Source organism: Doryrhamphus excisus, chromosome 1, assembly GCF_030265055.1.
Source record: "Doryrhamphus excisus isolate RoL2022-K1 chromosome 1, RoL_Dexc_1.0, whole genome shotgun sequence".
Classification (NCBI taxonomy): Eukaryota; Metazoa; Chordata; class Actinopteri; order Syngnathiformes; family Syngnathidae; genus Doryrhamphus; species Doryrhamphus excisus.
Window position 1 is genome coordinate 26902601 of NC_080466.1, and position 19158 is coordinate 26921758.

The 19158-nt window shown below is 37.1% G+C and overlaps 1 protein-coding gene across 8 annotated transcripts in view; it reads right to left on the reverse strand.

The window, feature by feature from the left end:
* lama2 (laminin, alpha 2) overlaps window positions 1-19158 on the reverse strand; it is a 186107-nt gene that overhangs the window by 24867 nt on the left and 142082 nt on the right. For all 8 annotated transcript variants that reach the window (XM_058091728.1, XM_058091732.1, XM_058091733.1 and 5 more), the window contains 16 exons: window positions 18970-19132; window positions 17192-17270; window positions 16962-17093; window positions 16736-16852; window positions 16505-16668; window positions 16291-16429; window positions 14178-14280; window positions 13933-14049; window positions 12101-12283; window positions 10904-11058; window positions 6987-7130; window positions 2950-3083; window positions 1775-1934; window positions 1566-1690; window positions 281-443; window positions 61-205 (listed from right to left, as the gene is read on the reverse strand). In XM_058091728.1, coding sequence (XP_057947711.1) covers window positions 61-205; window positions 281-443; window positions 1566-1690; window positions 1775-1934; window positions 2950-3083; window positions 6987-7130; window positions 10904-11058; window positions 12101-12283; window positions 13933-14049; window positions 14178-14280; window positions 16291-16429; window positions 16505-16668; window positions 16736-16852; window positions 16962-17093; window positions 17192-17270; window positions 18970-19132 — 2223 coding nt within the window. The remainder of the gene's footprint in view (window positions 1-60; window positions 206-280; window positions 444-1565; window positions 1691-1774; window positions 1935-2949; window positions 3084-6986; window positions 7131-10903; window positions 11059-12100; window positions 12284-13932; window positions 14050-14177; window positions 14281-16290; window positions 16430-16504; window positions 16669-16735; window positions 16853-16961; window positions 17094-17191; window positions 17271-18969; window positions 19133-19158) is intronic.

Sequence of the window (19158 nt, forward strand, 5' to 3'; positions counted from 1 at the left end):
AGGGACCAGAATATTAGAATGTTTATGATATTATTATTATTATTATGTTGTTGTGCGTACCTTGCTTCTTGTTGCGAGACATGGTCAGAGATTTCCAGCGACCATCATTTTGGCGGTTAGCTGATATGGCGCTTCCAACGCCAGACCCGAGGTCAAAGTTCACCTTCACCTTGCCCCCGTGTAACTCCAAGGACATGAAGTCCTTCTATATAGGGATAAATGTGGAAAGAAAAACAGTAAGCAGTCATTGTTGTGGAACCCGGACTCTTAGCCTCCATACCATGTCTTCGGTTGCCAGATACATAAGCAGTGCATCAGAGGAGAACGTTCGGAACTTGAATGTAACGCTGGAAACATTCGGGTTCCATCTCGTGGGTCGTCCCACAGCGGCATAGCCTTCCCCGTCCAGCTGGACCGTCCCTTCACCGTATGAAGTCTGGGGGCTAGCAAACACAATCCAACAATTACGTCATACAACATCATGTCACTGTGGAATTGGGTAAGACTAGCATGAAATTGTGTGGTTGCTTTGTCTTGCAGGAATTTGTTCAATGGTTCATGATGTTTCCGCCAATGAACCGCAGCTCCCCTGTACCGGCAGCACTCATGCATACCTCGACCATGCTTGACTTTAGACACGGTTATCACTTGTGCAGCTAATTAATATCATTCATTTATTCAGTTTCTACCCAGCTGTTTTCGTGGGAGTGGGCGTGGGGGGGGGGGGGGGGGTTACACCCTGGACTGGTGGCCAGCCAATCACAGGGCACATATAGACAAACAACCATTCACACTCACATTCATACCTATGGACAATTTGGAGTCGCTAATTAACCTAGCATGTTTTTGGAATGTGGGAGGAAACCGGAGTAGGCGGAGAAAAACCACGCATGCACGGGGAGAACGTGCAAGCTCCACACAGAGAGGATGGAATTGAACTCGGGTCTCCTAGCTGTGAGGCCTGAGTGCTAACCACTCTTCACCGTGCAGCCCTAATTAATATGCATTCATTCATTCATTTTCAACCGCTTATCCTCACGAGGTTCACGGAGGTGCTGGAGCCTATCCCAGCTGTCTTCGGGCGAGAGGCGGGGTACACCCTGGACTGGTGGCCAGCCAATCACAGGGCACATATAGACAAACAACCATTCACACTCACATTCATACCTATGGACAATTTGGAGTGGCCAATTAACCTAGCATGTTTTTGGAATGGGGGAGGAAACCGGAGTACCCGGAGAAAACCCACGCATGCACGGGGAGAACGTGCAAACTCCACACAGAGATGGTGGAATTGAACTCGGGTCTCCCAGCTGTGAAGCCTGTTTGCTAACCACTCGTCCACCGTGCAGCCCTAAGTAATATCAAATTAATAAAATTCATTTATATCTATAAATAAAGAATATACTGTACGTCTTACTTGGAATAGTAGTATAATAGTAGGATAGTAAAAATGTGTGTGGTGCAGTTCTGTAGCAGTTTCAGTTCTTGCTAATGCCAAATAACGTTTTCCCTTATTTAATATAAATGCACACAATAATAGATGTCATTTATTGACATTGTACCTGACAACACATCCTTTACAGTCTCCCTGTCTCTCTCTGTAGTTCCAAAGTCCAATAGGTTTCCCATCCAGGAATGTCTCCCCCATGCAGCCTGTGAACGTTGTTGTCTTAACAGCATCCGCTTTCTAAAAGATACGACAAAGAATATTAATAACGATTAAAAAACAACACTTTACGTCGCTCTAAACACACGGATACGAGGACGCTACCTTGACCGTGCCGAGTATTCCGCCAACAAACAGGTAGGCATTCTGGTCCACATCCAGGATGCTATATGCCGTGGGAGAGTTGGCGCTGCTTGGGATCGGCACCATGGCGGCCGTCGGGCCTTCCAGAGGATACACTAATATGGTACCGTTCAATCCATTACTGCAGACACCGGAGAAGACAGACAGGAATTAAGAAGTAATTTTATTTGCCAGTGTGCATTTCCTGGAGGACATTTATGAGCGAGCTTGTTCTGTCACATGAAATCAGCTTTTATGAACTGGCAGCATAAAAAGACGAATGAGACAAAGCGACGGCGGAGACAGGTTTCCAGCAGGCGGAGACCTCTGAGATGTACAGTGAAATTGATCTGCCAACTTGAATTTGTTGTTTCATCGTGCGGGGAAAACAGTTGGGAAATCTCCCCAATGAGAAGTCAAAGGGGTCCGTATGCACGACTATCTCCCCGCCTGAGCTGATGACACTGTAGGTTATGCAACAGCCAAGGGCCGACAAGGTTGCATAGACTTGATTTCCCAAGTCAAACTATGCCGTTTTACCCAATTCCACAAAGGAAATAATATCCTGTGGTAACTTTCTGTTGATTTCTCCATTTTTGGTTGTGGTTGAGTGGATGTCAGTCGGGTCAAGACGACACCACTCATCATGTTCCCGTAAGATTTACGCAGAAAATAGAACTCTAAAACACGGCACGTCTTGATGATAAATCCTGGAAACATCCGATATTTTCCCATGGAAATACTGGATTGTGGACTGAATTATTAGTGGAAGTAGTGAAAGATTTGACCAAAAAAAACCTTCTCATAGTGCCAAAAATCTTATTTCGTTAATTTGGACATTTTAAAATGAGATTGCTGGCATGTTCTTATGATTATTGCCTTCCGTTTTTGTTTTTTTTTACAAAGTAGAGTTGAAGACAATCAATCTAATTTAAATTTCTAAACCACTGAGACCATGTTGTGTTTTTTCTTTCAACGAAATATGAACTGTATCTCTCAGTGGATATAATTTGTGTGTTTCCATAAAAAGAAACTTACAAAATATGCTTCTTTTTCAGTAGGAAATAGATAATGAGGTCATTTGTATTGTTGCTAGTAGCAAAACGATGATAGAGCACGTGGCAGCGACATTGTAAACACACTAAACAAAGTCCTACCGAGAAGCCTCGATTCTGTGCCAGTTCCCATCATGGATGGTCAGATGGGGATATTCCACCCTTCCGACACCTGAACCAACGTCCCAGAGGAAATACACTTTGCCCTTGCGCATCTCTATGGCCAAGAAATCAACCTGAGAAAGTAGACAAGCAGAATGTCACGTAGCTACTTAAAAAAAGACACAAAAGCAGAAAAAAGTATCATTAAGTATCAGTCTTGAACCAGTCATGATGTGCTATATATATATCACTATATTGATGATTACTATGGTACCCATTATGTCATTGGATGGTCACATCACCTCGTACTTCGATACGTGACAAAAAAAATAAATAAAAAAAAATTAAACTATATTAGGAAAGCAGGAAGTGAACAAATGTAACAGTTACTGATTGCTAAATACAAAGATGAAGAGTCTTGAACCAGTCATGATGTGCTATATATATCACTATATTGACACTTACTATGGTACCCATTATGTCATTGGATGCTCATATCACCTCATACTTCAGTATGTGACAAAAAATAAAAATAAAAAAATAAATAAATAAATGTTATATTTAATTTAATATAATATATTTAATATAGTAATTTAATATAATACAATTATAATAAAATAAAGTTTAAAAAATAAATTAAAAATAACTTAAATTATATTAGGAAAGCAGGAAGTGAACAAATGTAACAGTTGCTGATTGTAAAAGTACCAGATGGAGGGGTAGGATTTAATAAGCTTTGCTTCTTCCTACTCCTTTTGGACATGTGGAACTGTGAACTGATTATGGGATGCATTCAATTGTAATCTGATGCATGTTAATAATAATAATAATAATAATACATTTTATTTGTATAGCGCTTTTCAAAATACTCAAAGACACTTTACAGAAAAATGGAGTTGAATAAAAGCAAGTAAACAGAGTAAAAGATATGTTAAAATACAACATTAATGCCTGAGAAAGTAGACGAGCAGAATGTCACATAGCTACTTAAAAAAAAGAAACAAAAGCAGAAAAAAGTATCATTAAGTATCAGTCTTGAACCAGTCATGATGTGCTATATACGTATATCACTATATTGATGATTACTATGGTACCCATTATGTCATCGGATGGTCATATCACCTTGTACTTTGGTATGAGACAAAAAATTTAAATAATTAAAAATTAACAAAAAAAAACAACTTAAACTATATTAAGAAAGCAGGAAGTGAACAAATGTAACAGTTAGTGATTGTAAAAGTACCAGATGGAGGGGTAGGATTTAATAAGCTTTGCTTCTTCCTACTCCTTTTGGACATGTGGAACTGTGAACTGATTATGGGATGCATTCAATTGTAATCTGATGCATGTTCAAATGAAACTAAACCATTACCATTCCATTTTGGTTTTAACTAATGCATTTCTATTACAAGTAGCAGGAATCAAGCCCACACCCATTTGGATGTTGAAATACCTTATCTCATGGGGGGTAGGGGGTGGGGGGGGGGGGGTGGCGTTATAGTGGTAACTGGAAGCCAGGTAAAATCTAAGCAAAAAAGCTGCATTCATGTACTGTTCTTGCCCATGGAAAACACAATACACATGAACTGTGAAAATAAATAGTAATGAAAAAATACAATGAAACACAATGAACCTCAAAGTATTAATGAATATTTAAATCCAATTTTAGAACTTTAACTCCTGTTCATCTTTAAGCCGATTTTCTCACTCTTGTATTTTGATTAATATCATTATTATTATGTATGAGCTGCAAAAAAAAAAAAATTAACGAGAGGCTTTGGAGGTCTCATGGAGATGCCGCTGAAGAACACACTTACACTAAGCATTATTATTATTATTCATATAGCATTATGCACAGTTAGAGGTTATTAGGGAGTCAGATTTGAAGACGCAGACAGACATTCACACACGGCTTCTTATCTTTGCCGTCTCCCCCAGGAGGAACGGCCATTATTCATTAGCGCAGATCACAGGGCCGCGTTGTCGCTATTCAGCTGGCATTACACACTATTAGTGAAATGTTAGACGTGCATGTGGACACACGTGCACGCGCAGCCGTTCATGTGGAATGTTTCACTTATGGCGCATTCTTGTGACACACACACACACAAGCATTAGTGATCATGACTTCCCAGTCAAATGCAGCAAAGCTGTGATTTCTCAGGGGAAATCAACCTAAAAGCAGATAGCAACCAAAAGCTGTTAATTGTCAAGGCTTGTTTGGACTCACAAGCCTAAGCATGCCAACGTTTGTAAACACACTTTGGGATCAGCTGAGGTGCTTCCTCTTCGTATGTGCAGTGATGAACATTCATTCATTTTATACTGCTTATCCTCACGAGGGTCATAGGGGGTGCTGGAGCCTATCCCGGCTGTCTTGGGGCGATAGGCGGGGTACACCCTGGACTGGTGGCAAGCCAATCACAGGGCACATATAGACAAACAACCATTCACACTCACATTCATACCTATGGACAATTTGGAGTCACCAATTAACCTAGCATGTTTTTGGAATGTGGGAGGAAACCAGAGTACCCGGAAAAAACCCACGCATGCACGGGGAGAACATGCAAACTCCACATAGAGATGGCCGAGGTTGGAATTGAACTCGGGTCTCCTGGCTGTGTCACCTGCGCACTAACCACTTGCTATGCCGCATGTCCTCCAATGAACTGCTTTGCTCAGACACAATGCAGAATGGGAAACTTCAAAACTCATATTGGTACTTCATTGTGTTATTTTTAGGTACAGTGTTAAGTTACTGTGTGATGAGTTTAGTGTTTTTTGCAAGCATAAACGTGGCTAAATAAACTAATACACATAGACATGTGTTTTCTAATAATAGACATGTTTTTGGAATGTGGGAGGAAACCGGAGTACCCAGAGAAAACCCACGCATGCACGGGGAGAACATGCAAACTCCACACAGAGATGGCCGAGGGTGGGATTGAACTAGCTGTGAGGCCTGCGCGCTAACCACACGACCGCCGTGCCCAATGAAGAACAATAAAAATATATGACAATAATAATATCATTTTTACTGTATTAAACTCTTCTGCAGGTTGTGTGTATGCTAGCGGCCCGCCTCCACCCACCGAGACAAAGAGGCTCTATAACTCACTCAGGCCTCACTCCCAGCTGACTTCGGGTGAGACACCCTGGACTGGTGGCCAGCCAATCACAGGGCACATATAGACAAACAACTATTCACACTCACATTCATACCTATGGACAATTTGGAGTCGCTAATTAACCTAGCATGTTTTTGGAATGTGGGAGGAAACCGGAGTACCCGGAGAAAACCCATGCATGCAAACTCCACACAGAGATAGCCGAGGGTGGAATTGAACTCGGGTATCTTCATATCGGTATAGTTATCGATATCTTCTTATCGGTATTTTTTTATCAATTTGCATGTTAAATATTATTTTTTTTAATTTAATCTGATAGTTCCACTTTATTCTTGTATTTCCATAAACGATAGTTTTATTAAAACAAGGCGGAAGTAGCTTCAATGATGCACAAGTAGGTTTATCTACCTCTGCATGCGCTTTAAAATGTGTGTGTTGGTGAGAAACTAAGTTTGGAAAGGACAAAATTTCATATTGGCTCACAAGTTTTTATCCTTACAGGTATTACAACATCGGTTCTGTTGCCGCTGTGTTGTGCAATATACTTAAATAATTAGCATGTGGTCAAAGTTTTCCATTCTACTTTTTCATGCAGTCCAAATCATTATTAAAGGTAAAGTTGTTTGTAGTTAATTATGAATACAAATGTCAGAAAATACACTAATCATATGCTAATCATCCTCTAGGGCAGGGGTGGGTTCGTTTATACGTGCCCTGTGATTGGCTGGTGACAAGTAAGGGTGTACCCCGCCTCTCACCCGATATCAGCTGGGATAGGCTCCAGCATACTCACAACCGCAGTGATAGTATGATACATTAATATTCCGTGTGGGTTGGGAATTACCGCTGTGAATATCTGGGGATTGCTATGATATGCGGTTAGCATCGTACTTACATATTACTTACATATTTGGCAGAGCCGAGGTAGAAGAGCAGATTATCAGGCGTGGTGGTTTTGACGTGAAGGATGATAGTATTGTACCTGCCCTTCCTGATGTCTGGGCGGTAACTCCGAAGACAGTCACCACCTGATGACACCGACACTTTAATCTGCAGGGGCAACAGTCAAGTTTTCAAATCAAATCAACTTTATTTGTATAGCACTTTTCCTGCAAAGACATGCAACACAAAGTGCTTTACAGAATTAAAACAATTGCCACAATTAAAAGGAAAAAACAAAGAAACATAAGAAAGCCCCTCCTTCCCACCCTCCATACTAGACACACACACACATAATATCACACAATCACACACAGTAGGGAGACATGGCATGGCACTAAGAAGGAAACGCCACCTTTGGGGCCGTCCACACTGGGAGGAGCTGCAGGCCGTGCCATCAGGGGACCAGCACCCGGGCCCCCCGACTCCGACAGACGGGCGGATCCCCACATTAAAGGGAGGAACCTCCAGCCGGCCGGGTCGAAGGGACCCAAGGATGGCACCCCCTAAGGAGACCTGACACATCCCCCAGTGTGGAGGACCCCCCTGAGGAAACACTGGAGTTAAAAGCTGAAGACTAAGAGCATAAAATAGGACTAAAAAGATAAAAACAAAACACTGGAGTTAAAAGCTGAAGACTAAGAGCACAAAATAGGACTAAAAAGATAAAAACATAACACTGGAGTTAAAAGCTGAAGACTAAGAGCAAAAAAGAGGACTAAAAAGATAAAAACAAAACACTGGAGTTAAAAGCTGAAGACTAAGAGCATAAAATAGGACTAAAAAGATAAAAACATAACACTGGAGTTAAAAGCTGAAGACTAAGAGCAAAAAAAATAGGACTAAAAAGATAAAAACAAAACACTGGAGTTAAAAGCTGAAGACTAAGAGCATAAAATAGGACTAAAAAGATAAAAATGACACTGGAGTTAAAAGCTGAAGACTAAGAGCAAAAAAAATAGGACTAAAAAGATAAAAACATAACACTGGAGTAAAAAGCTGAAGACTAAGAGCATAAAATAGGACTAAAAATGATAAAAACACAACACTGGAGTTAAAAGCTGAAGACTAAGAGCAAAAAAATAGGACTAAAAAGATAAAAACAAAACACTGGAGTTAAAAGCTGAAGACTAAGAGCATAAAATAGGACTAAAAAGATAAAAACATAACACTGGAGTTAAAAGCTGAAGACTAAGAGCATAAAATAGGACTAAAAAGATAAAAAGACAACACTGGAGTTAAAAGCTGAAGACGAAGAGCATAAAATAGGACTAAAAAGATAAAAAGACAACACTGGAGTTAAAAGCTGAAGACTAAGAGCATAAAATAGGACTAAAAAGATAAAAACAAAACACTGGAGTTAAAAGCTGAAGACTAAGAGCATAAAATAGGACTAAAAAGATAAAAACATAACACTGGAGTTAAAAGCTGAAGACTAAGAGCATAAAATAGGACTAAAAAGATAAAAAGACAACACTGGAGTTAAAAGCTGAAGACGAAGAGCATAAAATAGGACTAAAAAGATAAAAAGACAACACTGGAGTTAAAAGCTGAAGACTAAGAGCAAAAAAAAATAGGACTAAAAAGATAAAAACAAAACACTGGAGTTAAAAGCTGAAGACTAAGAGCAAAAAAAAATAGGACTAAAAAGATAAAAACAAAACACTGGAGTTAAAAGCTGAAGACTAAGAGCATAAAATAGGACTAAAAAGATAAAAACATAACACTGGAGTTAAAAGCTGAAGACTAAGAGCAAAAAAGAGGACTAAAAAGATAAAAACAAAACACTGGAGTTAAAAGCTGAAGACTAAGAGCATAAAATAGGACTAAAAAGATAAAAACATAACACTGGAGTTAAAAGCTGAAGACTAAGAGCAAAAAAAATAGGACTAAAAAGATAAAAACAAAACACTGGAGTTAAAAGCTGAAGACTAAGAGCATAAAATAGGACTAAAAAGATAAAAATGACACTGGAGTTAAAAGCTGAAGACTAAGAGCAAAAAAAATAGGACTAAAAAGATAAAAACATAACACTGGAGTAAAAAGCTGAAGACTAAGAGCATAAAATAGGACTAAAAATGATAAAAACACAACACTGGAGTTAAAAGCTGAAGACTAAGAGCAAAAAAATAGGACTAAAAAGATAAAAACAAAACACTGGAGTTAAAAGCTGAAGACTAAGAGCATAAAATAGGACTAAAAAGATAAAAACATAACACTGGAGTTAAAAGCTGAAGACTAAGAGCATAAAATAGGACTAAAAAGATAAAAAGACAACACTGGAGTTAAAAGCTGAAGACGAAGAGCATAAAATAGGACTAAAAAGATAAAAAGACAACACTGGAGTTAAAAGCTGAAGACTAAGAGCATAAAATAGGACTAAAAAGATAAAAACAAAACACTGGAGTTAAAAGCTGAAGACTAAGAGCAAAAAAAATAGGACTAAAAAGATAAAAACAAAACACTGGAGTTAAAAGCTGAAGACTAAGAGCAAAAAAATAGAACTAAAAAGATAAAAACAAAACACTGGAGTTAAAAGCTGAAGACTAAGAGCAAAAAAAAAAAATAGGACTAAAAAGATAAAAACAAAACACTGGAGTTAAAAGCTGAAGAGCATAAAATAGGACTAAAAAGATAAAAATGACACTGGAGTTAAAAGCTGAAGACTAAGAGCAAAAAAAAAAATAGGACTAAAAAGATAAAAACATAACACTGGAGTTAAAAGCTGAAGACTAAGAGCAAAAAAAAATAGGACTAAAAAGATAAAAACATAACACTGGAGTTAAAAGCTGAAGACTAAGAGCATAAAATAGGACTAAAAAGATAAAAACAAAACACTGGAGTTAAAAGCTGAAGACTAAGAGCAAAAAAAAATAGGACTAAAAAGATAAAAACAAAACACTGGAGTTAAAAGCTGAAGACTAAGAGCAAAAAAAAATAGGACTAAAAAGATAAAAACAAAACACTGGAGTTAAAAGCTGAAGACTAAGAGCATAAAATAGGACTAAAAAGATAAAAACATAACACTGGAGTTAAAAGCTGAAGACTAAGAGCATAAAATAGGACTAAAAAGATAAAAACATAACACTGGAGTTAAAAGCTGAAGACTAAGAGCATAAAATAGGACTAAAAAGATAAAAACATAACACTAGAGGTAAAGCTGAAGACTAAGAGCAAAAAAAATAGGACTAAAAAGATAAAAACAAAACACTGGAGTTAAAAGCTGAAGACTAAGAGCATAAAATAGGACTAAAAAGATAAAAACATAACACTGGGGTTAAAAGCTGAAGACTAAGAGCATAAAATAGGACTAAAAAGATAAAAACATAACACTGGCGTTAAAAGCTGAAGACTAAGAGCAAAAAAAATAGGACTAAAAAGATTTTAAAAAAACACTGGCGTTAAAAGCTGAAGACTAAGAGCAAAAAAATAGGACTAAAAAGATAAAAACAAAACACTGGAGTTAAAAGCTGAAGACGAAGAGCATAAAATAGGACTAAAAAGATAAAAACATAAGAAAAGTTTAAAAATATGAGTTAAAAGCCTGATTAAAAAGGTGTGTCTTTAATCTTTTTTTTTTTTTTTTTTTTAAATATCAACAGTCTCCGCTGTCCTGAGGCTCTCCGACAGGCTGTTCCACAGGTTGGGGCCATAGTGGCTAAATGCTGCCTCACCATGGGTTTTGGTTCTGGGTTTTGGTATTGTTAAAAGGCCAGTGCCGGACGACCGCAGGGTCCGCGGGGGTTGATATGGTAAAAGCAGATCAGATAAATAAGATGCAAGGCTGTTAAGACATTTAAAAACCAGTAAGAGAATCTTAAAATCGAAATTGGCATGTCACGTGACCGAGCCGCCAAAGTGAGGAAGTAACTGGTGTTCCTTACGGAGTTGGCTTGTTTCCTGGCTTGGTTGATGAGCTCCTTGATTTGAGAGATGTTTCGCCGCAAATTGTCCTCCAGTTTTCTGATTGGCTGCAGCTTCTCCAACAGCCTGTCGGCTTCATCTTCTAAATCCTTCACCTTAGCCCCCGCGGCATGAACTGATGGAAAAAGACGAGATAGTTTGTATACTATACGCGTGAAAGAGAAATAGTTGCATACAGCCGAGGGAAGCGGTGAGCGACGACGACAGGAGGAAAATTTAAAGCAGCTGAATCACTCAGTCATTGATTTAACACAGAGACGGAAGGCGATAAAACGAATAAAGAGCAAGAGAAGAGAAGAAGGAGAGAAAGAGCCAATCAATTAGTGTAGCTCAGCATTCCAAGAGAAGCTATGGTCTTTGTTTGAATGGAGACTGGAGGAAGGCAGACTGAAAGAGGTCCATGCTTTGCAGGTATGCATCGAGCCCATGCTTGAGCACAGCTAGGGCATTATTAGCAGCGGCTACTGTTGACTTTACAGCTTGTAAAGACATGGATAGGAGAGTAAATGGTGCTCCAATAATCCAATAATCCAATACTGTATATGCAAATTAGTATCATGGTAATTTAGCAGGAAAAAGGTGCAAGAACATGGTATTGGGGCACCACTGATATTAAGGTAAATTAAATATATACATACTTATAGCTGTGGGGATGAAGGGGAAACAAAGAGAAAAAAACATTTTAATACGATTAATTTTGTCATAATTTACCAACATAATCCTATTTTCTTATGAAAAAACTAACACAGACAGAATATACAACAATTTAAAGAAAAAAATTTATTTTCCTATAGAAACGCATGTAAAATTCATCACACAAAAGTAGTCTTGATTTCATTGATTGGTTTGTATTTTAGTTTTATTGCTAGTGTTGTAGATTAGATTAGATTAGATATATTTAATATATAATATATAGATATACATATATTTAAGATACTTTAGATATTTAGATATATTTAATATATAATTTGTCCCTCAGTGTGGAAATTTACATTTCAAAGGGGACAGAACCAGTTAAACGGTAAAAAAATAAACCTAAATCTAAAAATAGACAATATAAACAGCCTAAATTAATAACAGTTTAATATACAATATTTTTCCTTTTCAACATTAAACAACAAAAAGATAGATACTCTCCTAATTAGGGTGGCACTTACTGTTTTTCTCAGGGTCCTGGATCATCTGGTTGGCGGCGCTGACCGTGTCGGCCAATCGGCTATAGTTCTTCTGTATGTCATGCATTTGCAGGTTCAAGGCCGCAAGACGCTCCAGGACGTCTATGGCTGTAGCATTAGCGTCAGCGGCGACGGCCTTTGTCGCGGCTAACTTGGCTGCTGTGTCTGCAAAAAACAAGATTAATACAGTTAGATTAATACACACACCTTCGTTTATCGTTACAGTACTGTTATCTTGGCAAGTCAGCAAGTTTCCGCGCTAATGCTAAAGCAACAAATTTCTCTTTTACAATATAGTACTGTTGATTTCATATTTCATTATTATTTCCTGGACTATAAGTCGCTTCGGAGTGTAAGTCACACAAAGGCCAAAAATAGTGCGACTTATAGTCGGTACATATACCGTATTTTCCGGACTGTAAGTCACACTTTTTTTCCTAGGTTGGCTGTTCCTGCGACTTATACTCCAGAGCGACTTATAAATGAAAAAACTGTTTATGTTACATAAACACTGGATACCTTTTCTGTTTGTTTTGGTCAAGAAGTTTGGAAAATAAATGAAAATTGCAAAAAATTGCAAAAAATTGCAAAAAATTGCAAAAAATTGCAAAAAATTGCAAAAAATTGCAAAAAATTGCAAATAATTGCAAAAAATGCAACTTATACTCCAGTGTGACTTATGTATGTTTTTTTTCTATGTAATTATGCATTTTTGGCCTTGTGAAAATAAATGAAAATGCGCAAAAAAATCGCAAAAAATGCGACTTATACTCAGGAACGACTTATAGTCCAGAAAATACAGTATACATATATATGTATATATATATATATACATATATATATGTATATATATATATATACATATATATATATATATATATATATATATATATACAAAGTATGCCCAACAATACATAGTAATTTTATCCAGCTAGTGTCAGCTAGTGATAAAGTAGGCTAAATTGTTGATAATTCTAACAGTCATGAAAGACACACACACACACACACACACACACACACACACACACAATATTATATGAAGATAATACTTATATGTATTAGCACTTGATGTGTAAAATAATCTTCCTGAGTGGTGACATTTCTGATATAGTTTGTGTGGTCTACAGTTAATTTATTAATTTATTCCTGACAGCAAAAGTTGGGAAGAATCAAAAGGTTCCTATTGGATTTCATAGAAAATGCATGGAAGGTTGGGGTAGTAACACAAAACCAAGAGGTAAGTTAAAAATATGAATGGCATGATATGAAAAAACATGTTTTTTGAGGAATACCTGGAATATGAAATGATAATTTTTCATTATGAACATATTTAAAAAAAAAAAAAAAAAAACCTGACCGGGTCATTTTTGACCGATTTATGCATCTAAGGTTAAAAATTTTAAAAAATTGTGAAATTCATGTCTTAAATCCATCAGTACAATGTAATAAATAATGACATAATGCAATGAAATGAAATGAAGTGAGGAACAGGCCCTACTTGTTGCTTAATGACTGGACTTGTGGAGTCCCTCCAAGCCATCGGAGGTTAAAAATGAGAACACTAGCTTGCACTTTTGGATGCGTTCCAGTAGTTTCATGGGATTGTTTACGAGCGAGCTGCTACAAGGCTAATAACGTCTATCATATTGGCTCCGCAACCTCTGAGCACTGACATGTGTCAAGTTGAGTTTAGAAGAGCAACTGAGCTCCATTCATGCGCTTACATTGATTCACTGTCACTTCTCGTAGCTGCGCACACACACACACACACACACACACACACACACACACGCAGTGTATTTCTGCAGTGGTACCGTTGGGGATAGCGGTGAGTGTTGCCATGGTTCCATTGATAGCTTTGAGCAGGTCTTTGGTTCTGTCCCTTGCAGCTTTAACTCGGCCCTTCAGTCCAGAAACACTCTGGGCGTTATCTGCAACACACACAATGTAAACATGATTTCATAACTCAAACATGTCTTAAAAGGTCATTTACATGGAATCTGCACCATTCCTGCAGCACTGCATCGTCCACAATACACTCAAACGCAACACATGTTACCTTTGACGTCATTATGGAGTTGCTTCGCTTGGTTCAGCAGCCTCAGACTCTTCTGGAGGGCACCTTGAGCCTCCTCCTTCACTGGGATCTCAGGGCCTAAAGCCTGCAAAGACATCAGTGACGCTTGGAAACTTGGGAGTCTCAATGACCGACCACTTTGCATTCCTAAATGACATTCCCAGAAAGGACCTCTTCACGCTATTCCTACACCTTCAACCTCAAATCTTAACTTCTCTCATAATATTTTGACTTTAGTCTTGTAACATATTTTTTTCTGTAACATTTTGCCAAAATTACAACTTTATTCATTATTTTGTTTTGTTTTTTAATATTAAGACTTTTAAAATGTATAATTCAACTTTGTGGTCTTAAAATTACATATTTCCCAATAATATTACAACATTATTCTATTATAAAATGACAACTTTGTTAGTTTACAACCTTTTCTCTTAATATTCTTAAGGGAATATTAAGCTGGGAATAACTATCCCAGCTGACTTCGGGCGAGAGGTGGGGTACACCCTGGACTGGTCACCAGCCAATGGCAGTTTTGACTTTATTCTTGTAAAATAATGATTCTATTAATGGTGCACTTTGGACACCCTGGATGGATTATCAAACAAACACATACAAACAAACTAGCGTCCAGCAGGCCCCCACCTTGATATGAAACTTTAATGTTAGTGCGGCCCGTGCGAGTTTGATATGGATGCTGTATGGTATCATGTAGCCAAGCTACGACGCTGCTAACTTGCTAATTGGGTAAAATGTAAAGTTTCATTAATCTTCATGTTAAAGGTTAAATAACTGTTAATACTGTTAATATAATTCTCTACCCAACAACTATATGTGGTTTCTTAAGTTTTTCTTATTTGCTATATTGTTTATTTATTTTGTATTTATTTATTACTGATTGATTTATTTTCTTCATTTTATTTTGATTTGTTTAATTATTTTTCCCCATTTTATTTTGTATAGTGAATAAAAATTAAGATATCTAAGAACAGTGGAATGTTTTATTAAAACTTTTCTTGTGGAAAATCGGAACCAAAGCACTGGAAAAGTGAAGGGTACAGCAGACAGTTTTTTTATTATTATTATTTTTTTAATGTTTTTAATAATTTTTTTTTTTTTTAAACCCGATTGGCCCAGCCTCACCCGGATCCTAGCTCAGGGGTCGGCAACCTTTACTATCAAAAGAGCCAATTTACCCCCTCGCTAACTAAAGAGCTGCAAAACATAATTTCAAAAATCTATCTAGATGAAAATATCTTATAAACTTTTGAAATTTGAAAGTTTTAACAGCAAAATACAACAAATAGAAGTGCAGTGTTCATGTGTGATGGATGCCAACTCATAGCGTAATCATAGTATCATCTTGGTTAAACTTCAATACCCGACACCTGAAGAAATGGTAATGGTAATGGTTTAATTTCATTTGAACATGCATCAGATTACAATTGAATGCATCCCATAATCAGTTCACAGTTCCACATGTCCAAAAGGAGTAGGAAGAAGCAAAGCTTATTAAATCCTACCCCTCCATCTGGTACTTTTACAATCAGTAACTGTTACATTTGTTCACTTCCTGCTTTCCTAATATAGTTTAATTTTTTTTCTTGTTTCTTTTTCTTTTTTTGTTTGTGCAGCGAATTGCGAGGCTCCAAAGATTTTGATTGACTTCCAGATTTGGAGGGAATTTTGGGGTATCAAAGTAGTTCAGAGGAGAAAAAGCAGAGTTGATCCAGTAATCTGATATCTGATATATCATCTGATATTTTTCAAAACGCTTTACAATAATGAGTATTTTCTCCGCGTATTTTGTAAAAAACAAAAAATACTTGAGCATCGCGAAGGGAGCCACAACAAAGAGGCTGAAAAGCCACATGCGGCTCTGGAGCCGTGGCTTGCTGACCCCTTTCCTAGCTCCAGTGAACTCCAAATTGAGTTTGAGAACCCTGATTTGAAGGCTTTTGGGTGTTGAAAATTCTTCCAATTAGTCGTTCTTTCCCTCCAGATACCGGAACAGTCTCCCGGAATGTATCGGAATTTCAAGGAGGTCACGAATTCCAACAGCAACGGCAACGTGTGTTCTTAATGTAGGTTCTCTCACCATCGCCAGGGCTTCTGATGCCCTCTGTTTGGCTGTCCTGGCCTCTTTCTCGGCTGCATCCACATTGGCTTTGATGTTGGTGTACGCTTTAAACGCAGCTGTTGCGTTGAAAGACAAATTCTTCGCTTCGGCCAAAATTCTGCGACGAAAAAAAGCGGAGGAATTTCGGTGACAAATCCGGTGACAAATCCTGCAAAATGAGGGGCGTATTTACCCATCCAAAATGGCGGCCGATTCATTCAGCTGTCGAGCGTGATCCTCGGCCGCACGCACACGACCAGCCAGGCTGCCGCCACCGAGGCCGTCGGTGAGGTGACGGACTTTGTCATCCAGCTGCTCGTGAAGAGGATGGAGATCTCTTTTCATGTCCTCTGCGTCCTTCAGAGAGGAGACACAACTTGTAGACGCTTGTGTTGTCCTCTCTCCCAGCCGCCATGTTTAGTACCTCTAACTCCTTATTGATGTTGTCGGAAAGCTGGTTTGCTTCATCCAGGAGGTGTTCTCCTTCTCCAAGGACCTTTTGGGCTTGTTGTTTCACCCCAAGGACAGCAGAATGCTTCCTCTGAAAGATGGGAGATTACAAATCATATAATCATAAACTCCTTATAGACCCCATAATGTTATGCTTCCATGTAGTAAATATAGAAGTATAAGAGGTGATATACGCGTACCTCTAAGATTGTGAGGTTGGCTTGGTTCTGGTCACCCAGCGAGCTTGCCATCCTGGTCTTTTCCCGAGCAGAGTGAAGAAGATCTTGGGCCTCCCGAAGCTTGTTCTCATGGTCGGATAGCTTCCCTTTTATCTTGGAAGATGGATTGTTCATAGAAATATGATGTCATTGTTCAGTTCTTCTATGGGACATTCAATCTTGAGGTTTGAAAATGTTTGAGTTGTGAGTACTTCTGCTTTGAGGTCTTCTGTGGCCTGATGAGGGTCGCCAAACATCCTCTTCACTTTCAGGAATAACTGCTCGGCAAGACTGGCGGGAGGGACATACAGTACATTATTATTATTATTATTATTATTATTATTATTATTATTATTATTATTATTATTATTATGATTATGATTATGATTATGATTATGATTATGATTATGATTATTATCATCATCATTATTATCATCATCATTATTATTATTATCATTATTATCATCATTATTATTATTATCATTATTATCATCATTATTATTATTACTATTCTTCTTCTTCTTATTATTATTAATTTATTTTTCTTTTTATATAATAATTATTATAATATGTATTTATTTCTTATATTAAAATAATATATATTATCGTGTTATGTTATATTATATATGTATATATATAATACAATAATATATATTATTTAAATATAATAAGTGTATATATATTATATATATAATACAGCTCTGTATATATATAATACAATAATATATATTATTTTAATATAATAAATAAATACATAAATAATTATTATAAATATTATAATAATTATTATATTATATATGTATGTTATATATATGTATATATATAATATAATAAATAAATAAATATTATAATAATTATTATATTATATATGTATGTTATATATATGTATATATATAATAATTATTATAATATTTATTTATTATATTAAAATAATATGGATTATTATATTATATTATACAATATTATATACACAAGTTTCAAGGTCACCACATATAAGATTTCTACATGCAAAGCTGCGACAGTTATAGTTACAATAACAATAACTAATAATGGATACAAATGTATAAACGTCATAAACGCTATGAAACTATAAAAATATTCAGTTTATTAATACCGAATCCTACTTTTTTCCCCACCAGAAATTCACTTATCATGGTGGGGACTGGAACCAATTCCCCAACAACAATACCCACAGTGATTACTGTATTCTGAATAAGTACAATAATATTTATGAAAAAAGGGAAGTATAGCACCTAGGTTTTACAACTGGGCGACTCCCAATACTACGGTGTCTGTGTCAGTCTTTCTTCCGCTACCCCCCCCCGCCCCTCTTTATCTAAGCATCGTTATGTCTGTGTCTCCCCCCCTGCGGCCATAGTTTTAATTAACTCATCGACCTCGTCAACATTTAATGCGGTAAAGAGATAAAGTGAGAGAGAGGGATACTTGGGATACGCTTGTTTACCTCCTAGCAGATCATCTTATTACATAGCTGGGTTGTGACTTCATTTAAGATTGTTCACATATTAACTACTGTTAAAGTAAAGCCATAATAAATATTGAACGTAGTATCAGAATATTAATTAATGTATTACTATAAATATATTAATTAATTAATATAATTGTCCCTGGCTACGTCATGGTTCGAGCATAGAGCCCACTCACTTTTTTTTTTTAATTACGAATTACTAAATGATCGCTGACTCGTAATCAAATCATACTTATTCTCGGCCTAAATGAACTGAAACAAATACAAGGCAGAAAAAGCATTGAAATGGTGACTGTAGGATTCTACATAGGCCACTAGGGGTCAGTAATTGGCACTACACTATGATATGACTATGACTACAGTATGCTATCACAACATAATAATCATATGACCACCAGGGGCTAACGTCTTATTAAAATGAATGTCTTTTGTGGTAAACAAAATAAATCCCAATAAATACATGTGATGTGTAAATATGTGTGTGTTTGTGTGTATTCGTACTCCATCTCCTCCTCAGCAACGATCTTCTTCCCTCCAAGCTGCCGTTTCCTCATCTCGGCCAGCATGGCTTGAATCTCCTCCTTTATCTGTTTCAGACTTTTGTCTGGCGTTCCATCTTTGCGCGCCAGCATCCGATTCAATTCGTCCGCCTTGGACTGGAGGTCTGAGCACAAAGACGAGATAGAGCTA